At 36.8% G+C, this 17,277-nt stretch overlaps 2 protein-coding genes across 5 annotated transcripts in view; one reads left to right on the plus strand and one right to left on the minus strand.

Annotated features, from left to right (window-relative positions):
• Positions 1 to 12,964, minus strand: part of dcc (DCC netrin 1 receptor) — a 252,392-nt gene extending 239,428 nt beyond the window's left edge. For all 4 annotated transcript variants that reach the window (XM_073860302.1, XM_073860301.1, XM_073860300.1 and 1 more), the window contains exons 1-2: positions 12,872 to 12,964; positions 9,153 to 9,224 (exon numbers count right to left, since the gene is read on the minus strand). In XM_073860302.1, the coding sequence (XP_073716403.1) occupies positions 9,153 to 9,224; positions 12,872 to 12,917 (118 nt within the window). In that variant the 5' untranslated portion in view covers positions 12,918 to 12,964. The remainder of the gene's footprint in view (positions 1 to 9,152; positions 9,225 to 12,871) is intronic.
• A 1,898-nt stretch (positions 12,965 to 14,862) lies between these two features.
• The window catches only part of trabd2a (TraB domain containing 2A), a 33,227-nt gene continuing 30,812 nt past the window's right edge, over positions 14,863 to 17,277 (plus strand). Inside the window, exons 1-2 of the mRNA XM_055198068.2 lie at positions 14,863 to 15,363; positions 16,132 to 16,692. Coding sequence (XP_055054043.2) covers positions 15,250 to 15,363; positions 16,132 to 16,692 — 675 coding nt within the window. The 5' untranslated portion in view covers positions 14,863 to 15,249. The remainder of the gene's footprint in view (positions 15,364 to 16,131; positions 16,693 to 17,277) is intronic.

Below are 17,277 nucleotides of genomic sequence, written 5' to 3' on the forward strand. Positions count from 1 at the left end.
TGTATGCCAGACTTGGAAATCATATTCATATGTTGTGAGAAGAGTTTAGTGTATTTCAGTGTTTAAGAAAAGCTAAAATATCAACACAAAATCCTCCATTGACTCGCCACAGAACTAGAAGGAATTTATACATTAATATATATATTGTATATATATTCTGTGTGACATAAATCAATGAACAACTCAGCATTCAGGAACAACTCAAATACAGAAGATGAATTTACATCATCATCATCATCATCACCGTGTAGTAAATAAATACAGTACAGAGCGTTGAACTGAAACACACAGACTGTTAATACTCTTGGAGCATCTGACATCTTTTCCTGTAAATGAGCATATTTTATGAGACATTCTGCCAACAAATCGCTATTTCTGAATGACCCGAGGCCGAGATGAAGCAGATTTTGAGCAAAAGTATTTGATGGTCTATTATGTGCCGTGAGCATTCAGTTAATATCTATAGATCATTTTTGACGGAGGCCTCTGCATCTGAGCTTATTTTCTCTTTGGACAGACATTTAAAAGTAGCTGTGCTCCTATATGATATGATATATTTCATTATGTATAAAACAGTATAACTTTCACCAGGTCTGAAGGTTTATGGTAGACTGACTATTAACATCATGAATTATTGGAGCCACATGTAAACATCTACAGCTCAGGTGATTGACTCAAGGGCCAAGGGTTCAAATCACTTACTGTCAAAAATAAAATGCATTTCATTACACATCTGCACTTGACAGAATTAAACTTTATTATATAGTTTGAATCTCTTTAAGTCTCATTATATTTGTGTCTCTTTATCAGGCACACGTCTCAGTTCATCAATAGACGCTGTGATATTTTCCTGTGAAAGATCAAAATACTCACATAAAGACACCAGCATCACATTACACACAGAAATAATCTAAACATTCTGTGTGGTAGCAATAAAAGACTGAATAAACATTGGGTCTCATTCACTACACCAAATCTGCATACAATACGGCTGTGCAATTAATCGTTTTTGATTTTTAATTTCAATTTTTATTTCAAACTATTACAAAAACAAGATAATCAAGCTAAAACAATGATTGTGTGATTAAAATATAAATCACGTGCTGCTGGACAGGTGTATTTGTAAGACACCACTGCTTTAACACATGTAGGTTAAATAAAGGCATGCTTTTAAAATCACTTGAGTAATCGTGTTAAATAATTTTGACTATGATTTTGCACATAATTGAGCAGCCCTGACACACAAACACTTTCACAAACAAATCAAGATGTAGCAAAATAACGTTTTAAGAAACCGAATGCACACACAGAGTCATGTATGCATATATGAAGAGTTTGGTTCCAAAACGCAATAAATCCATTTTGACAAATTTCGGTAAAAATGTGTTTTCTATACCAAGAAAGTGACAAGATTAAAACCACTATTTTCTGTTACAAACTTTCACATAGCATCTTTAGGTTATAAAAACATAAAAAAATTCATAATTTGATTTTCAAAGATTTATTATAAAAACGAATTATTTTTTCCACAAAATGCAATAAATCCATGACAAGTTTTTTTTCAAAATGCTATACATCTATTGAATCAATAGCCTATATAAATGTGCATTCATCTTTGCCATGTTATATTCATTTAGTTGACTAGTTGTACACACTGATTAAAAAAATAAACATTAATGTCATAATCAAAACACTTACTTTGTCATATTAAGAACACTGTCATTGCTGCGGTTATAGCCTACTTGACGTCGTCGCTTAACGTTTTTCACAGCGATCAGCTGTGAAATGTTTTGGTCCTGCTCGATTTTCGTTGACTTCGAGTAAAATAATGGAAAGTTTTTCATAAGATCCCCTGAGGTCAATGCTGTCGGCCCGGGCAAACAAGCACCCGTCTACCGAGTGTCTCTTGCGTAAATTATTAGATGTTGGTGGCTTACGTTTCTTTCCCTTCACAGAAAACCATCACAGGTTTATCAATGCTATTAAAGTATTATTTTGTTTTTGTTTGTTTGTTGATCACGAAGTACAAAGTAGATGAGGAAAACTAGGACTCTGTGTACTCACCGCGCCGCCATGTTTGTTTACATTGCGTGACTGGTGCGCTGCAATCTGTGGAGTGGATTTATTGCATTCTGCAGAAAAGGAGGAGTGGCGTTTATTGCATTTTGGGAAAAAAGGGAGAAAAGATGACAGAATAACATGGCGCATATTGGATTTTGCGTAAAATTAAGAATTTACTTTTTAATACTGACCTGATATAATACTGATTCTGGCAGTAACTCATTTTTTTCAAAAATGGCATTTATTGCGTTTTGGAACCAAACTCTTCATATACTGCAGTCACATACTATAATTATACACTTAAGATCCTCTGGACAAGCGGCGTGTACTATGGAAATGACTAAACTTAAATAATACTCTAAATTCATCAAAATTAAAACAAGGTTAGGAACAAATGTACGTATAACGTGTTGTGAATTAGGCGGTATATGTGTGAAAGATTCACATGTGCGTATTGTAGGGGATATACAGTTAAGACCCGTTGATCAGTGATGATAAAAAAGCGCAGAAGAAGAAAGATATTTCTACTCTAACAGAGATAATTAAACTCATTATTTCAAACTTCATGATTCTGATTGGTTAAGATGTAGATAAACTTAGAGAACTTATGCTGCGTTCCAGGCAACCTGTAACCCGTAACTCACGACTTCAAAATCACGACTCACGACTCTGAACTGGGAGTACATCGATCTAGTACGAGTTCACAGGTGGGAAGTCACGGGTTTGACTGCCGTTCCAATGCACTTTCACCGGTAGAAGGTTGTAAAAACACGAGTTACAGGCTGCCTGGAACGCATAGGGTCGTGAGTCGTGGTTTTGAAGTCGTAACTCACGGGTTTAAAAACCTGCCTGGAACGCAGCATTACACACATGGATATCCAGTTCATTTAGTTTGAGTAACAGTATGACATCAAGCAGTCCGAGTTTAGGCACAAAATGACCTGTGACCACAAACACACACACACACAAGCACGCACACACACACACACAAACTCGACTGAATATACAAACCAGAAATTAAGCTTTGTTTTTGCACAGGTCTACTAAAGGGTTAATGGCGCCACATGTTGATCAACAGTAAAAATGACAAATTTTACCTCTTTGCAAAAGAAAAAAATCACCAACAATCAAGAATGCATGATTATATGATGTCATGGCTTTATAGAAGTCAATGGGGCAAAAACAGTAAAGAGGGAGAAAAAAAAATGCATCAAAGCCAATGTTTTTTTTAACCATTTTTTGACATGCCCAAGACTGTAAAAAAGGTTTTACAAAATCCAATCCACAATCACTTTTATATATAAAAAATCTGTCATTTTGTTTTTTTTTAACATCACTTATGAACTTGGAATTAAAGAGTTAAAATCATGGCATGTTTTGTAAACATTTGGTAGTTTTGATCAGTACTGAGATTGATTAACACATTTATGCAAAAAATGTGAAAAAAAAAAATCTGATAGGCTACATTTTTACAGCCGTTTAATTTAGTGGCTGTTAACTGTGAACAACCCACAAGGGTTAAAAGACTATGGGGTGGTTTCCCAGACAGGGATTAGATTAAATCTTAGACTGAAACATTTTTAAGATCTGTCCAAACTGAAAATATCTTGCACTGACATCTCTTAAAATACATCAGTGCCCTTTGTTTTGCCTCAAAATGTACACCAATAATGTTTTTAGTAAGGCATGTTTGTTAAAACTAGTTATATTTCATAATTATACGAAGGCCTAGTCCTGTCTTAAACTAATCACTGTCTGAGAAACCGCCCCTAAAAGTAAAAGGAGGCAGATATCAGGAATCCACTTCTTCAGTATTAACCTCCTAAGAACCGAGTTTTGGTTTGGCTTGCATTTCAGATTTCTTTCAGCTATATTTGGGGTTAAAAGAACCAACAAATATAATAACCAAATAAATGAAGCAGTTTAATTGTCCACGTTTGTGTACAACGGGTGTCAGTTACAGAGAATTAAATATTATGTAGACACACCAGCTCTTAAGAGGTTAATATGAATAATGTATGCAATTATTAGAGATGTTTTGCCTGTAGTGTGTGTGTGTGTGTGTGTGTGTGTGTGTGTGTGTGTGTGTGTGTGTGTGTGTGTGTGTGTGTGTGTGTGTGTGTGTGTGTGTGTGTGTGTGTGTGTGTGTGTGTGTGTGTGTGTGTGTGTGTGTGTGTGCAAGTGAAAGTAAAAGTATGACGTGTTTGTCAAGTATGCAACACATACTTCAAATGTGACCTCTGCATAAAACCCATGTTAGTGAGTACTAGTAGTGAACACAGAAACACCCGGAGCAGTGGGCAGTCATCTCTTGGGGTTAAGGTGTCTTGCTCAAGGGCACAACTCTCGAGTTACAAGGCCGACTCTCTAACCGGCAGGCTACGACTGAGTATGAAACCACAGACAGATGAAGAGAAAGAAAACAACAATACTGTAAGAATCAAAACTCCTCTCAATCCTGAAAAATACAAAAAATTAAATCCAACCCTAATTATACCGTCACAACCAGCTATAAGATCAGCCAATTGCAACAGAGCTCATTTACATAAACAAACAACAACAGTAATGTAAAACTGCATTGGGTGTCAGAAATGTTTGGACATCAGAGATAATAATAACACTTAATCCAACTGATCAAAGTTATGATATAAAACAAATGTGCGACCAAACACAATTACAAACCTCATAATGATTTTCAATATGAAGTATCTGTGCAGTAAATGTCTATGAGGTCATGTGATGTATTTCCTGTTTGTTATATTCATGTCATTTCTCTGTCTGTTATCTGTATAACTGTGTTTATCAGGTGGAAATTATGTCATGATAAGTTTGAAAGTAAACTTTAAGAAGGTTAATTCATTATTTGAACAGTAAAGTCTCAGGACATAGAGGCGATCTCTAGTGAAGACTCAACAGCAGGACAGTAAACAGCAGAACATGAGACATGGTGCTGCTATTAAAACCCCCAATTTTAGTGTGAGAGCATCAGAAGAAACCATGCAGAACACAGAACGAGTTTAAAAACGCTCCTCCATTTGGCTGCTCGTCCATGGGGAACGACGTTCTCAGAGGCCTGTTGCTATGGTAAAGGAAAATAATTCGTTTTGCGTTAACATCTCTGCAGGACTGCAAGTGTGTTATTTATTTATACCTAATGACAAACGCATGTTAAACGCTCTCATGCATGACACCGCCGCAGCTGCTATTAATTTGCTCTTGTAAAACATGCAGGACGGAGGCCGCGTACTTTAAACACTTTTCCATTTAATCGAGAATCAATGAGAGCCTCAGCAGGCCAAAATATCCCAAAATCAGACGGCACAAGGGTGACATTTAATCTGATGTGTGTGTGTGTTGTTCAGAATAAAATACAACCGTACAATATTGTACTGTTTACATCCATACTATTACATGAAACAGAAGACATTGATCAATAATAAACTCTTCAAACATGACTGTATGTTTCATTTACTTTACTGACAGACATCTATTTATCATCATTCTTTTGCACATTAACAGCATTTTGTGTATTATTGGAGTCCCACAAAGAAGAAATTTGTTGAATTGTGGGATACAGTTTTACTCTGATGGTATGCTGTACAGATGAAGCAGGACTTGACACTGACTGACATATTTATACTACATATATATATGTGGAGAAATACTATAAGAGGTTGTTGTGAACGTAGCGCTTCTCTTCTGACAGCAGGAATAAATCTTCTTGTGTCTCTCTACACCCCACCACAGGTCAGTCAATGCATACGTTTTATACTGTTAGTATGACCCCCGCACCACACGCACGCACGCACGCGCGCACACACACACACACACACACACACACACACACACACACACACACACACACACATTCTGGTTTCCATGTTTTATGGGGACATTCCATAGACGTAATGCATTTTATACCGTACAAACTGTATATTCTATTCCCCTTACCTACCCCATTCTCTAACCCCAACCATCACAGAAACCATTTTACTACTTCACATTTTCAAGAAACATCATTCTGTATGTTTATAAGCTTGTTTCCTCATGGGGACATCAAAATGTTGTCACAAAAACACTGGTATTCCTATCTTTGTGGGGACAATTGGTAAATAACACAAGATGACGTACAAGCAGTCACTCAGAATGATATAATCATTTACTGGGACTTCAACAGCAGGGTCAAAGGAAATCAACTACTACACAAACATCAAGACTACAGGACAACTAGTGATGTACTGATTATATTTTTTTCTTTTAAGCAAAAGACAAGAAAGGCTGAAAGAGTATAAGAGTATATTTATTTGCTTGTTTACAGGCTTAAATGGCCATAACTTAAAATCTGTAGCTATTTAGGCCCCTACGCTAATAAGATTTTGTTTCTCTCTCCCTGTCTCGTCCTTGATCCCGAGGACGAGACAAACAGATCCAGTTCCGGTACATGTGAAAGTCGGCACACAACTGATCTACTAGCTGTTCTTCAACGTGATGTCTAGCTGATGCCTGACCAAAGACCACCGGCAGAACCCGCTTAATCTCCGCTTAATCTCCGCTTAATCTCCTTCTGTTTCAATGTGTATATATATATATAACTCCCAAGGGTTTTTTCCTCCTATGACTTTTTTTACCTACCCGGCTAAAATTCCGGGGTTTTTTTCTCCTAGGGGGTTTTTCAACCCGGGGAGGCAGCCTTTTTGGGCTTAACTTCTATACGTTACATTAGTAATACGTTTGCTTATAATGTTGATTTATAGCCGTAGCAAATTTAACTGCTTGTGCTATCGTTTATTATGTTGTGCTATCTGTCGATTTTCTGTGCTTTTCACTGCATCTATTATGTAAAGCTGCTTTGATACAATTACCAAATTGTGAAAAGCGCTATATAAATAAAATTTAATTGAATTGAATTTGAAAGTAGAAGCAACAACTGCATCTTAAGCACAACAATCAAAGAGGCAACGTTCTTCAGAAGATGTCTTTGTTTTAAATTCCCAGCATGCTTTGAATGGGAGTGTATCAGGAGAATCATTTTGATGCTGTGTGTGTGTGTGTGTGTGTGTGTGTGTGTGTGTGTGTGTGTGTGTGTGTGTGTGTGTGTGTGTGTGTGTGTGTGTGTGTGTGTAAATAAAAGCAACAAACTAATAATAATGATGTTTTTTAAATGTTACACATTACTTGTGTATTAAGCAATATCACTTCAAACTACATGGTGACAAACACATATACTATAAAAGACAACAGCTGCATAAAGATCATCTATTAGTATTCTCTTTTAATATCTTCATTATTACTGCTCAACTATAATCTTAATGACAGATTTTTTAGCACCTTGTAATTTTGTGCTTTTGTTCTCTGCCACTGTTGCTCTTAATCTGCTCACATGTTGCAAATAATTTTTGCTTTTTTATATAAAAAATGTTTCTGCATAAATTTCATGTATAAAAATGATCTCTGTAAAGGTGCTTTGCAATAATGCACGTTGGGAAAACTGCTCTTATACTGTTGAGAAGTTAAATCATTTCATATAGTTTCCATTAATCTGTTGGCAAAAATGAAAGTGTTCATCTATCACCTCGTCTAATTAAAGTATTAACTGCGAAAAGCTACCAGAACACTTTAAGAAACAACACACACACACACACACACACACACACACACACACACACACACACACACACACACACACACACACACACACACACACACACACACACACACGCACACACACATGCAAACTCAGATGACATTTTAGGGGCTTGATCGATGTAATATTTCTAATAAATGTCAAGTATTCAGTGCACAAATGACTCTTTTATATAAGACACTTGAAACTATACTATACTGTGAATCTGTCTGCTCTTCTGTGTGTCATGATGATGTCTACTAACAACAATCTTCATTTACTGATATATGTTACTTAAATTCTGCTTGATTTATTTGACTCTTAGTGAAAAGTGTCTAACTTCAACATCTGAAACTGATAAATGTATATGACTCATACATGACTCTCTTGTATCCTTTAATGTTATATATAATATTATATGTTGTATTAAGAGTTTTTTTACTATAAGACGTCAAGCACGTTTTGTGGTGTGAGGTTTAATTTGGACCGTCTTTAATCCTCCTGTGTCACTCAGGGCCGTTTTGCAGCAGACTCCATTATAAATGGGCGATTAATGTTGACATCATGAATACGGCTGAGTGAATATTAAGTGTTCAGTCCAGCGTGACCACACACACGCACGCACGCACACACACACGCACATATTAATTAGCTCAATGTTATGAGATGGCAACACCTGCTGCAGTCCAACATGATGTTAATCTCTGCTGGAATGACATCACCTTCACTTCACATCTTCATAACACATCAACAAGCACACTACACTACAGGTCTGGTTAAAGCTTTAGTTACCTGCCTACCTAGACAAGTCATAGTAAGTGTACTGTACACCATATATGAAAGATTGTTATGATAAGACTGTTCTTTAAAACATCACGTTTGCACTACATCCATCTTTTGTAGATCTCATAATTCACAAAACTGGTAGAGAAATGTCCAATGTATTATTTAATAAATACTCATATATAATATAATGCCGATTGATCAATATTTAGATTTATTCGATTAAAAACTCAGAATTCCCAATTATGTCATGATATAAACATCAGCTTTGTGTGAATCTGTAGATCATATATTTTGTCATTTTTTATATTGACTATATGTTTAAAATATTATTAAGATGCTATAAAAAGGTCACTTTACCCAATTAGAAATGACCTGAAGGTTTACAATCACCAGCAGAAGTCACGGCAGAACAATTACAGGCCAAATATATCTCTCATTTAATTTGTGATGTTAAATGATAAACCAAAAATCATTGTTGTTGTGCTTTTATACATTTATTCAGCTAATAAAATAATATCAGAGTTTAGATAAACTGACCACGGTTCACTAGAGTAAAACCTTTATCATCACAAAAACTTTATAGTCTGTTGAGCTCACTACTAACCCTATCACAATACCACACATTTAAACTTCACCTGTGATTGTGAACTAGTTAAATGACAGATACCCACATATAACTAACCTGGTATAAGTGGACAGCCATCAGTTTTATTGTGTGCAGCGAGTTGATGATGTGATGGATCGACAGCGCCCCCTGTTGAGTGTAAAAACATAAAAACAAACACAAGATGAGCTATCTTCATTTATGTGTACACAGATCCATTAATATACATCAATTCTCATTAACACTTTACTCAAGCATATGTTGTGAATGAAAACATAAGGAGGACATTTCTCTCTTCTTTATTTGTAGAAATGTACAGACTTTTACAATCTGTAAGCACTTTAAAACAGTCCCCTAATATCCATGTTACACATAGTAAACATTTATTAAGTGCTAAAAGTGTCAAAGCGGTTTAGAGCGCACTGAAGGTGTGTACATTACTTTAAGCCTACAGATTGAGAATCCAAACCATAACCTTTGAACCGACTGAGCTACAGAAACACCAGTGATGTCACTCACTGTGGGCTGTAATGGGTCATGAGGCTGAGGAGAATTACCATGGTAACAGTGTAAGACACATATTAGTCAAGAGTAAAGTGTGATTTCTCACAGGATGGATGGGTTGTTGGGAGAGACAGATATAGGTCATGTGCCGCAGAGAAATCAATTCAAAAGTCCCAGAGCGGCACTTTCATAACGGCAAAGATTCATAGATGGCCATGGCAAACATTTCACTTGTGATTTGAGTCTGATGTCAACCAGAGACAGGCTGAGATAATCGTGAGACTGCAGGAGACATAAGGAGAAAAGTGAGAAAATGGGACAACATGTACAAGAGAATTAAAGAGACTGTAAGACAGACAACAAGAGTCAGACAGTACAAGACAGCGAGTGACTGTAACACTCATACCATAATCGCTGTGTCAGACTAAAAAAACATTGTGGTGTCGTAGACAAGAAACACGTCAGACTACATGCTGCTGCAGGATCAGTCATCACTTATTATTATGTATGATGTCATCAAGCAGATGGAACCAATGTTCAAATTATGTCAAAGATTTGGGGGGTCCCCTAGCTAAGCCCCACCCCTCCGGTCAAGCCCTCCCCCCGTCATTATAGGGTTGCTGTGATTTGACAAAGTAAGATGTTATCATGAATCAACATTTTGTTGGTCCTGGAACAATATTTGACCCAAAATGACCCTTAACTCAAACCCTAACCATTTTTACCCCTCAAATTAGTGGGAATAATTTGAGAATAATTTTTAAAAGTCCCTAACCCAATCCTAAATCTTACAATCTGTCATTTTCTCCAGAAAACAGCATGAGGTGCACCTGAGAATTGACATTTATTTCATTCAGAAATCTTTTGGATGAGTTTATTGTGAAATTGGGACAAATAATGGACAGTATCACTTTGTGGTAGCGCAGCACAAGAATGTAAAATCATGTCGTATTTTAATTTTAATAAAAACCAGAAGATCTCCTAATATACAGCCATGGACATAATTATTGGCACCCCTTTCCTCTCCATGTGTATAGATAACAGATGTGTATTATAATGTCTGATGATGAGGTTAAAGTGATCTTAGATGATTCCTCCAGACCCTTCATATGTTGCTGCTTTCTCCTCTTCAGTCATTTTCTGTATGCGTCAGCTCAGGGAACTGCGATGAACCTTGATTTTGTGCTCAGTGATCCATTTATTATTTTGATGTTTGTTTTCAACCAATGTCTTGAAAGATTGAATCACGACTCATTATGAGATTTCTAGCAGAGCACGTAAGATTTTGACTTTTCTATCTGTTAGTATTTGATATAATCCATGACGCAATGCATCCTAATAAGATGTCCAGGAACATGTCTGGTACAAAATTAGGTTCAAAACAATGAAGGTCTGGTGGTAAGCGTAGACATTGTGTGCACTAAAGTCATCTTGTGTTCCTGCTGCCAGAAAAACTCTTTTATGTTCATATGAACGCAGATCTCAGTTCAGTTTAAAGTCACAGTTCAGCACATGAATATACTGAAGTTTGTTTTTGCATAAGAAAAGATGATTTCTTAAACTGTGTCCCACACAACTTGTTGTTATGGAGGTGCTTGTTTTCTTTTATTGATTTATTTTTAAAGCTTTCTGACATCAGGATTCAACTGATTTCTGAAGTTCTCCATCTGTGATCCTTGGAGAGTCTTTGTCCACTTCAATGATTCTCCAAGTTGGTTTTATCAACTGTGATGAATGATTAAAGGGACTTGGGGTTTGTGTTCCTTAATATTTATTCCCCATGACAGGATAACATCATGTTTCTGATGACAATTATTGTGTCCAGGGTGAATAAAAAAAACATTTATTTCATAAAGTTTCTTGTACTGTAAAGGGATGGTTCGAAAATGAGATGGTTCATCTCAAGGGGTTATACTTGAAAACCCCCCCATTTTCAATTGTTTTACTTCAATAAAGCATCATATTTTTGTAATTTATTTAAATTAAAGCTTAAAAGAAGAAACATTGTAGCTTTGTTTGCTTATATTTACCAAGGGTGCCAACACTTTTGGCCATGACTGTATATTTTTGTGCTTATAAGAGGTCGAGGACCGCCGCAGCCCCCCTCAATTCTTACACTGGATGAAACTAGTGTCTGACTCCTGTAAATGTAGTAAATTATCTGATGAATGATAGCTTATGCTTACTCCAGTACTTGGCCTGTATTCATCTTTTCCACTTTGGTGTGGTAGTCTCTCTTGGAAAGATCAACAAGACAGAAGTAATGTTTCCATAACTCCACAAACCTCTGTTGCATTATTTCACTTAACAGTATCAATACCATCATATCGCTTTTATTTCACAGGGTTTTAAAGCTCTGTATTAAAATGCTTCATTGTCAGATGTGACAGAATTTGTTATTTAAATATCTAGAGCTGAAGTAGGGTCGGATCTAATGTTAGCAGGAGGGAAGAGTTAGTGACCACTAGTCTAGTCTTTCTGTTGTAAAGAGTAGTAGTTAACACTACAAGCATTGTGTAGTCTGCATAAGAGACATCAGTAGACTGTATGAGACAGAAAATAAAAACTGAACGGAATGCATTTGATTTAATAAAGAGTGTCAAATTAAATCAGCTCGCAAACCCAAAACCCAACCTGAGAAAATTAACACAGCCTGAGGTCTAACACACACCTGCTTCACATCATCAATCAGAGACCTTATACAGAATCACTTTTAGCAGAAATGAAACAGATAAATTCCCATCAAAGATCAAATCTCACAGCAGCACCCAGTAAACACCTAACCTGAGAGAAAGAAAGAAACACTTCAGTCACTTCCTGTTCCTATTGACCTCTCTGGGTTACAACTCTGACTCTCTAACCATTAGACCACCGCTGTACCTACTGTATATCAGCCGCAGACCTCATCAGAAAAACATCTAAGACAAACAGACAAAACTTTAACATTCAAGTTAAAGTCTTATAAAGTATATAGTGTTTGTGCTGTTCAAGAGTTCATTAAAACATCATCAAACCCAGACACAAACAGACACACACAGAGACACACACGCACATTCAGAACACAACATGAGGTTACACTACACACATGATTCATCAGCAGCACAATATAAGGACTTTACACATGTACTAAAACTGCTTTAGACTTTGAGCAAAAACCGAATAAGTAGCCAAACAGTTTTCAAAATAGAATTAACTTAATTTCGTGAGTTTATCTGAAAGGCCGACAGCAGCAGTTACAGTGTGTGATATATTTATATTTTCTGTGATTGTTTAATGTTTGAGGTGTAATTTACCCAATATTCTTGATAAAACTGAAAGTTTATCTCGTTTGTGAACCATCGGGTCTGGCGGCCATAAGCAGGGCGACGACGACGACGACGACGAAGAAGAAGAAGAAACCCCGCGTCCCGCTGTTTACTCGTGACGTCACGCCATGCCTTCCTATGCTACGTTCCAGACGACTCTGATTAAGATATACATATATGATATGATTGATATGATATGATATGGTATTTAGGATATTTACCACCATAAAACAAAAAGTAACGTCTGAAGTGACATCTGAAACGATTCCCATGCAGCCGATCGTCTTAGTTTATTAAAAGTATTTTTTAAATGATACAGCAGTTCTTAATGAATGGCAAGCATCTCTCAAATAGATCATTATTAAGTGCCATGTGCAATAAAATATCAATAATCTAAAAGACTATTATTAGTATTATTTTATAATGTATCATTTGACGTCATGATATACTATTTTTTTTTCCAGGGGTAATATTATAATATTTTTACATCTATCAACCTGGTAAATGTTTGGCCATGCTTGACTTAAAGTTTCCTGTGATGTTTTAAACTTTCTCTTCTGAAGGTTTGAGTTCAAAACATTTTCTGTGTTCCTTTGTGTTTTGACTGTTTCCTGTAACTGGAAATAAATGCATATTTTTACCATATGTTCTGTTGGTGTCTTGTAAAATATTTCATTGTTTGTACAAAGAAGGCAGTTTCTTAATTTCATCCTTCGGAAGATCATATTTCATCATATTTGGAGATCATATTTGCTGTAATGGGTAAGGCATTTTCTCTTGTTTGTTTATATTTTGTTTGAGTCAAATAGTTTATCCTCTTTGGTAAAAAAAACTAAATCAGTATTATTATGTTGACATTTACAATGATCCATAAACATATACAAATTTGGATACTTTATAAACGTCATAGTATGAACTAAGCAGTATTTATATAGGTTATCAATTGATTAGTAAAAATCTTCTGAGCTCTGTCTATCTATTATTGTGCATGTGATTCAGATGTGTGTCTGAAACATGTTCACCTTCATCAGCAGCAGATGAGATGTTTAAGAGCTGCTTCATCTTCATCTTCCTCTCATCAGCATCTGTGTGTGTGCAGGTAGCCGTTGGCTTCTTGTTTGGTTTTGCAATTTTCTTCCTTCAGATGAAAAACTTTTCAATGCATTTCTGAAGAGTGAAGTAAGCACACAGCACAGCACAGATACGATTGACGAATCATCAAATACTTCTCTGTGCGTAACACTTACAAGAAAACTGCGTTGATGTCACTAAAATAAGTATATATAATAATAAATAAAACACTGTTTAATTAAATACAGTATCAATTGTACAAATTCCAAAATATTATTTTGATACAAGTAAAGCAAAGCAAATTATTCTGCTCAATTCCGAATCACCACACGGGGGCGCTAAAGTCTGCTCTGTTCACGTGCCAGGTACGAGGGTCACTCACCGTGATGTTTAGAAAACTCTGACACGCGCTTGATAATGCAGTAGTTTTTTAAAGACTTCATATAATATTATTAGTTCTTAGAGCAAACAAAACGTTGTTACTAAATATACACACATTACACATTTGTAATAATTTTACAGTAATGAGAACAGTCTTTGTGTTTAAATCTCCATTATTCAGTATAAATGTGCTTGTTTGTTTAAAGCCTGTTGTTTTCTTACACAATGATTTAAAAAATATATGATTATATTGTAACAGTATTTTTTGTTTTTGTTTTGTTCAGAAATTTAAAAAAGAATAGATTTAAAACTACTAAACAGAAACATTTTAGTTGTCTTTATGATGTCTAATGTGCTGTTGAATATTCATGTGAATCCACTTCAGTATTTCATCACCTGCACAACATCTCAACATCACACAAAGTGTTTCAGTCCTGCTGATGCTTCACTCACAGTATTTGCCCCGCGTGGGGGTGAATGAGTGGAGTGAAAGGCTGGGGGAAGGTAAAGCAACCCCCCCGACACACAAACACACACACAGAGAGAGAGAGAGAGAGAGATCGAGCTCGTGTGGAGGGACTGCTTTTGGGTTAAATCGGTTCATTTGTTTGAGGGAAAGTCACATACACGCGCTGAAAACTTGTTGCGCGTCACTGTTTTCCACGCGTGTGTTTGTATCAGTGTGTGTGTGTTTGTGTATCAGGGTGTGTGTTTCTTATTTAAGATCTGTGTGAAGTGAAGCGCGTGTGCAGGATCTCAGTGGAAGTTTTTGAGACGTGTTTGTGTGTGTATGACAGTGTGTGAGAGAACCTGATGGAGACACAATGGAGAAATGTTGTAGGTGCTCCGCGTGGCTCCTGTGCAGGATGAAGCTCGTGCGTGTGATGTTGTGATGAGTTTAGTCTTCAGTAGAGATGATGATGATGATGATGATGCTACACTGGAGCGCACTTCTTCAAACCTGCTTCATTGTGATGTTACGAGCTAAAGAGTTCAGAGACTCAACCAACTGTGATCTCAATAGAAAAGTAAGTGCTTTAATAACTCTTCAAAACAACTTCAGTTTGTCATAAACAGGGATCACATAGAGGAATATATAAAATAATATCTATGAAGCTTTATATCGTGAATAAAGTTGCTAGTTTGAATGAATGTAGGCGTTATTGATGTCAGTTTGTTGCAGCGTCAGTAATGAAAGTTTGTGTAAAAGCAGAACACAATCCACCGTAACTTTAACCTGAAATGTAGTCTGGAGAGCATCTGAACTAAATCTAAAGCACAGTGTTGCATAGAAGAAAGTAAAACAAACTATGTCTAATTTTCTGACTTTTAAGTTTACAGAAAGATTTTGTTAAACATAAAAAGTGCTTTTTTAACATGCTAACAACAACTGTATATTAGACAATACTGTCTGTCTGTCTGTCAGCTGCTTTCTAAAGTGTGAGACAGGTCAGATGATAATGACTCTCATGAGTCTCTGAATGTGGATTCTCCTTAATCTTCATGACAGCCACTCAAGTGTTGGACTAATTACATATTAACTGCTATTTAATACATAATTAACTTCTGAATACACACACATTACACTCACTTCCTACATTTCACACCTGCCGCTGCTTTAAACACACACACACACACACACACACACACACACACACACACACACACACACACACACGCACGCACACACACCTTCTGTATATTTTTGTCATATGTTAAAGTTACTTGTTTATATAAGATCAGAGAAATGAGGCACATTATCAGAATAAACTGAAAGTTTTGTCTCTCTGTTTTAGCAAAGTGAGCTCAACTCTTTCCTGTGGACTATAAAACGAGACCCCCCTTCTTATTTTTATGGCACTATTCATGTCCCGTACACCCGCGTGTGGGACCACATCCCAGAGAACTCCAAAAAGGCGTTTCAGGAGAGCAACATCGTGTACTTTGAGCTGGACCTGACGGACCCGTACACCATATCGGCACTGACCAGCTGTCAGCTGCTGCCGCAGGGGGAAAATCTGCAAGACCTGCTGCCCAGAGACATTTACCGTCGTCTTAAGAGACACCTGGACTACGTCAAGTTGATGATGCAGTCCTGGATCACACCGGACCAGAGAGGCAAAGGCCTTTACGCAGACTATCTGTTCAACGCTATAGCGGGAAACTGGGAGCGCAAGAGGCCGGTGTGGGTGATGCTGATGGTGAACTCTCTGACCGAGGCCGACATTAAGACTCGTGGAGTTCCCGTGCTGGACCTTTATCTCGCTCAGGAAGCAGAGAGGATGAAAAAGAAAACCGGAGCTGTGGAGAAGGTTGAGGAACAGTGTCATCCGCTGAACGGCCTGAACTTCTCTCAGGTGGGTGGATTTCGTGTCTTTCAGGTGGTTTTTGTCTCATTGTGTCTGGTTAGGAGAAATGGCAAACATCTCATTTTCAAAGTAAAAGAACATTAAATAAACAGTTCAGACCAGAACCCTCTTAAAAGGATTTGCTGCTGAGGTTTGAGTTGCGTCAGCTGAACAAACAGGCAGCTTTTAGAAGTTCTTCTGCTATTAAAGGGTCAAGTTCACCCCAAAATTACAATTTGATCATAAATCAAGCACAGAAAAAAATGAAAGACATCGCCAAAAAGGTCCATGTGCCATCAGTAGTTCAATCAAAATGCAGTCTATGGGTCAGACACAAGCCTCCCGGTTTTCATTAAAAAAATATCTAAAAATGTGTTCTGAAGACAATCGAAGGACTTGGTGGTTTAGAGTCCTTGAGAGGTGCCGGCACAGTGACTAAAGCGATTACTCGGCAAAACATCACTGTTACTGTATGAGAAACAGCTCTTGTTATTAATGTAGATACACACAAACATGCAATCAATCAATCAAACAAACAAACACAGAGGTTTTCTTCACATCATAAGATCAGAGTTTCTACATGTAATTCAGTCT

The sequence above is a fragment of the Misgurnus anguillicaudatus genome, chromosome 22 (assembly GCF_027580225.2).
Source record: "Misgurnus anguillicaudatus chromosome 22, ASM2758022v2, whole genome shotgun sequence".
NCBI lineage: Eukaryota > Metazoa > Chordata > Actinopteri > Cypriniformes > Cobitidae > Misgurnus > Misgurnus anguillicaudatus.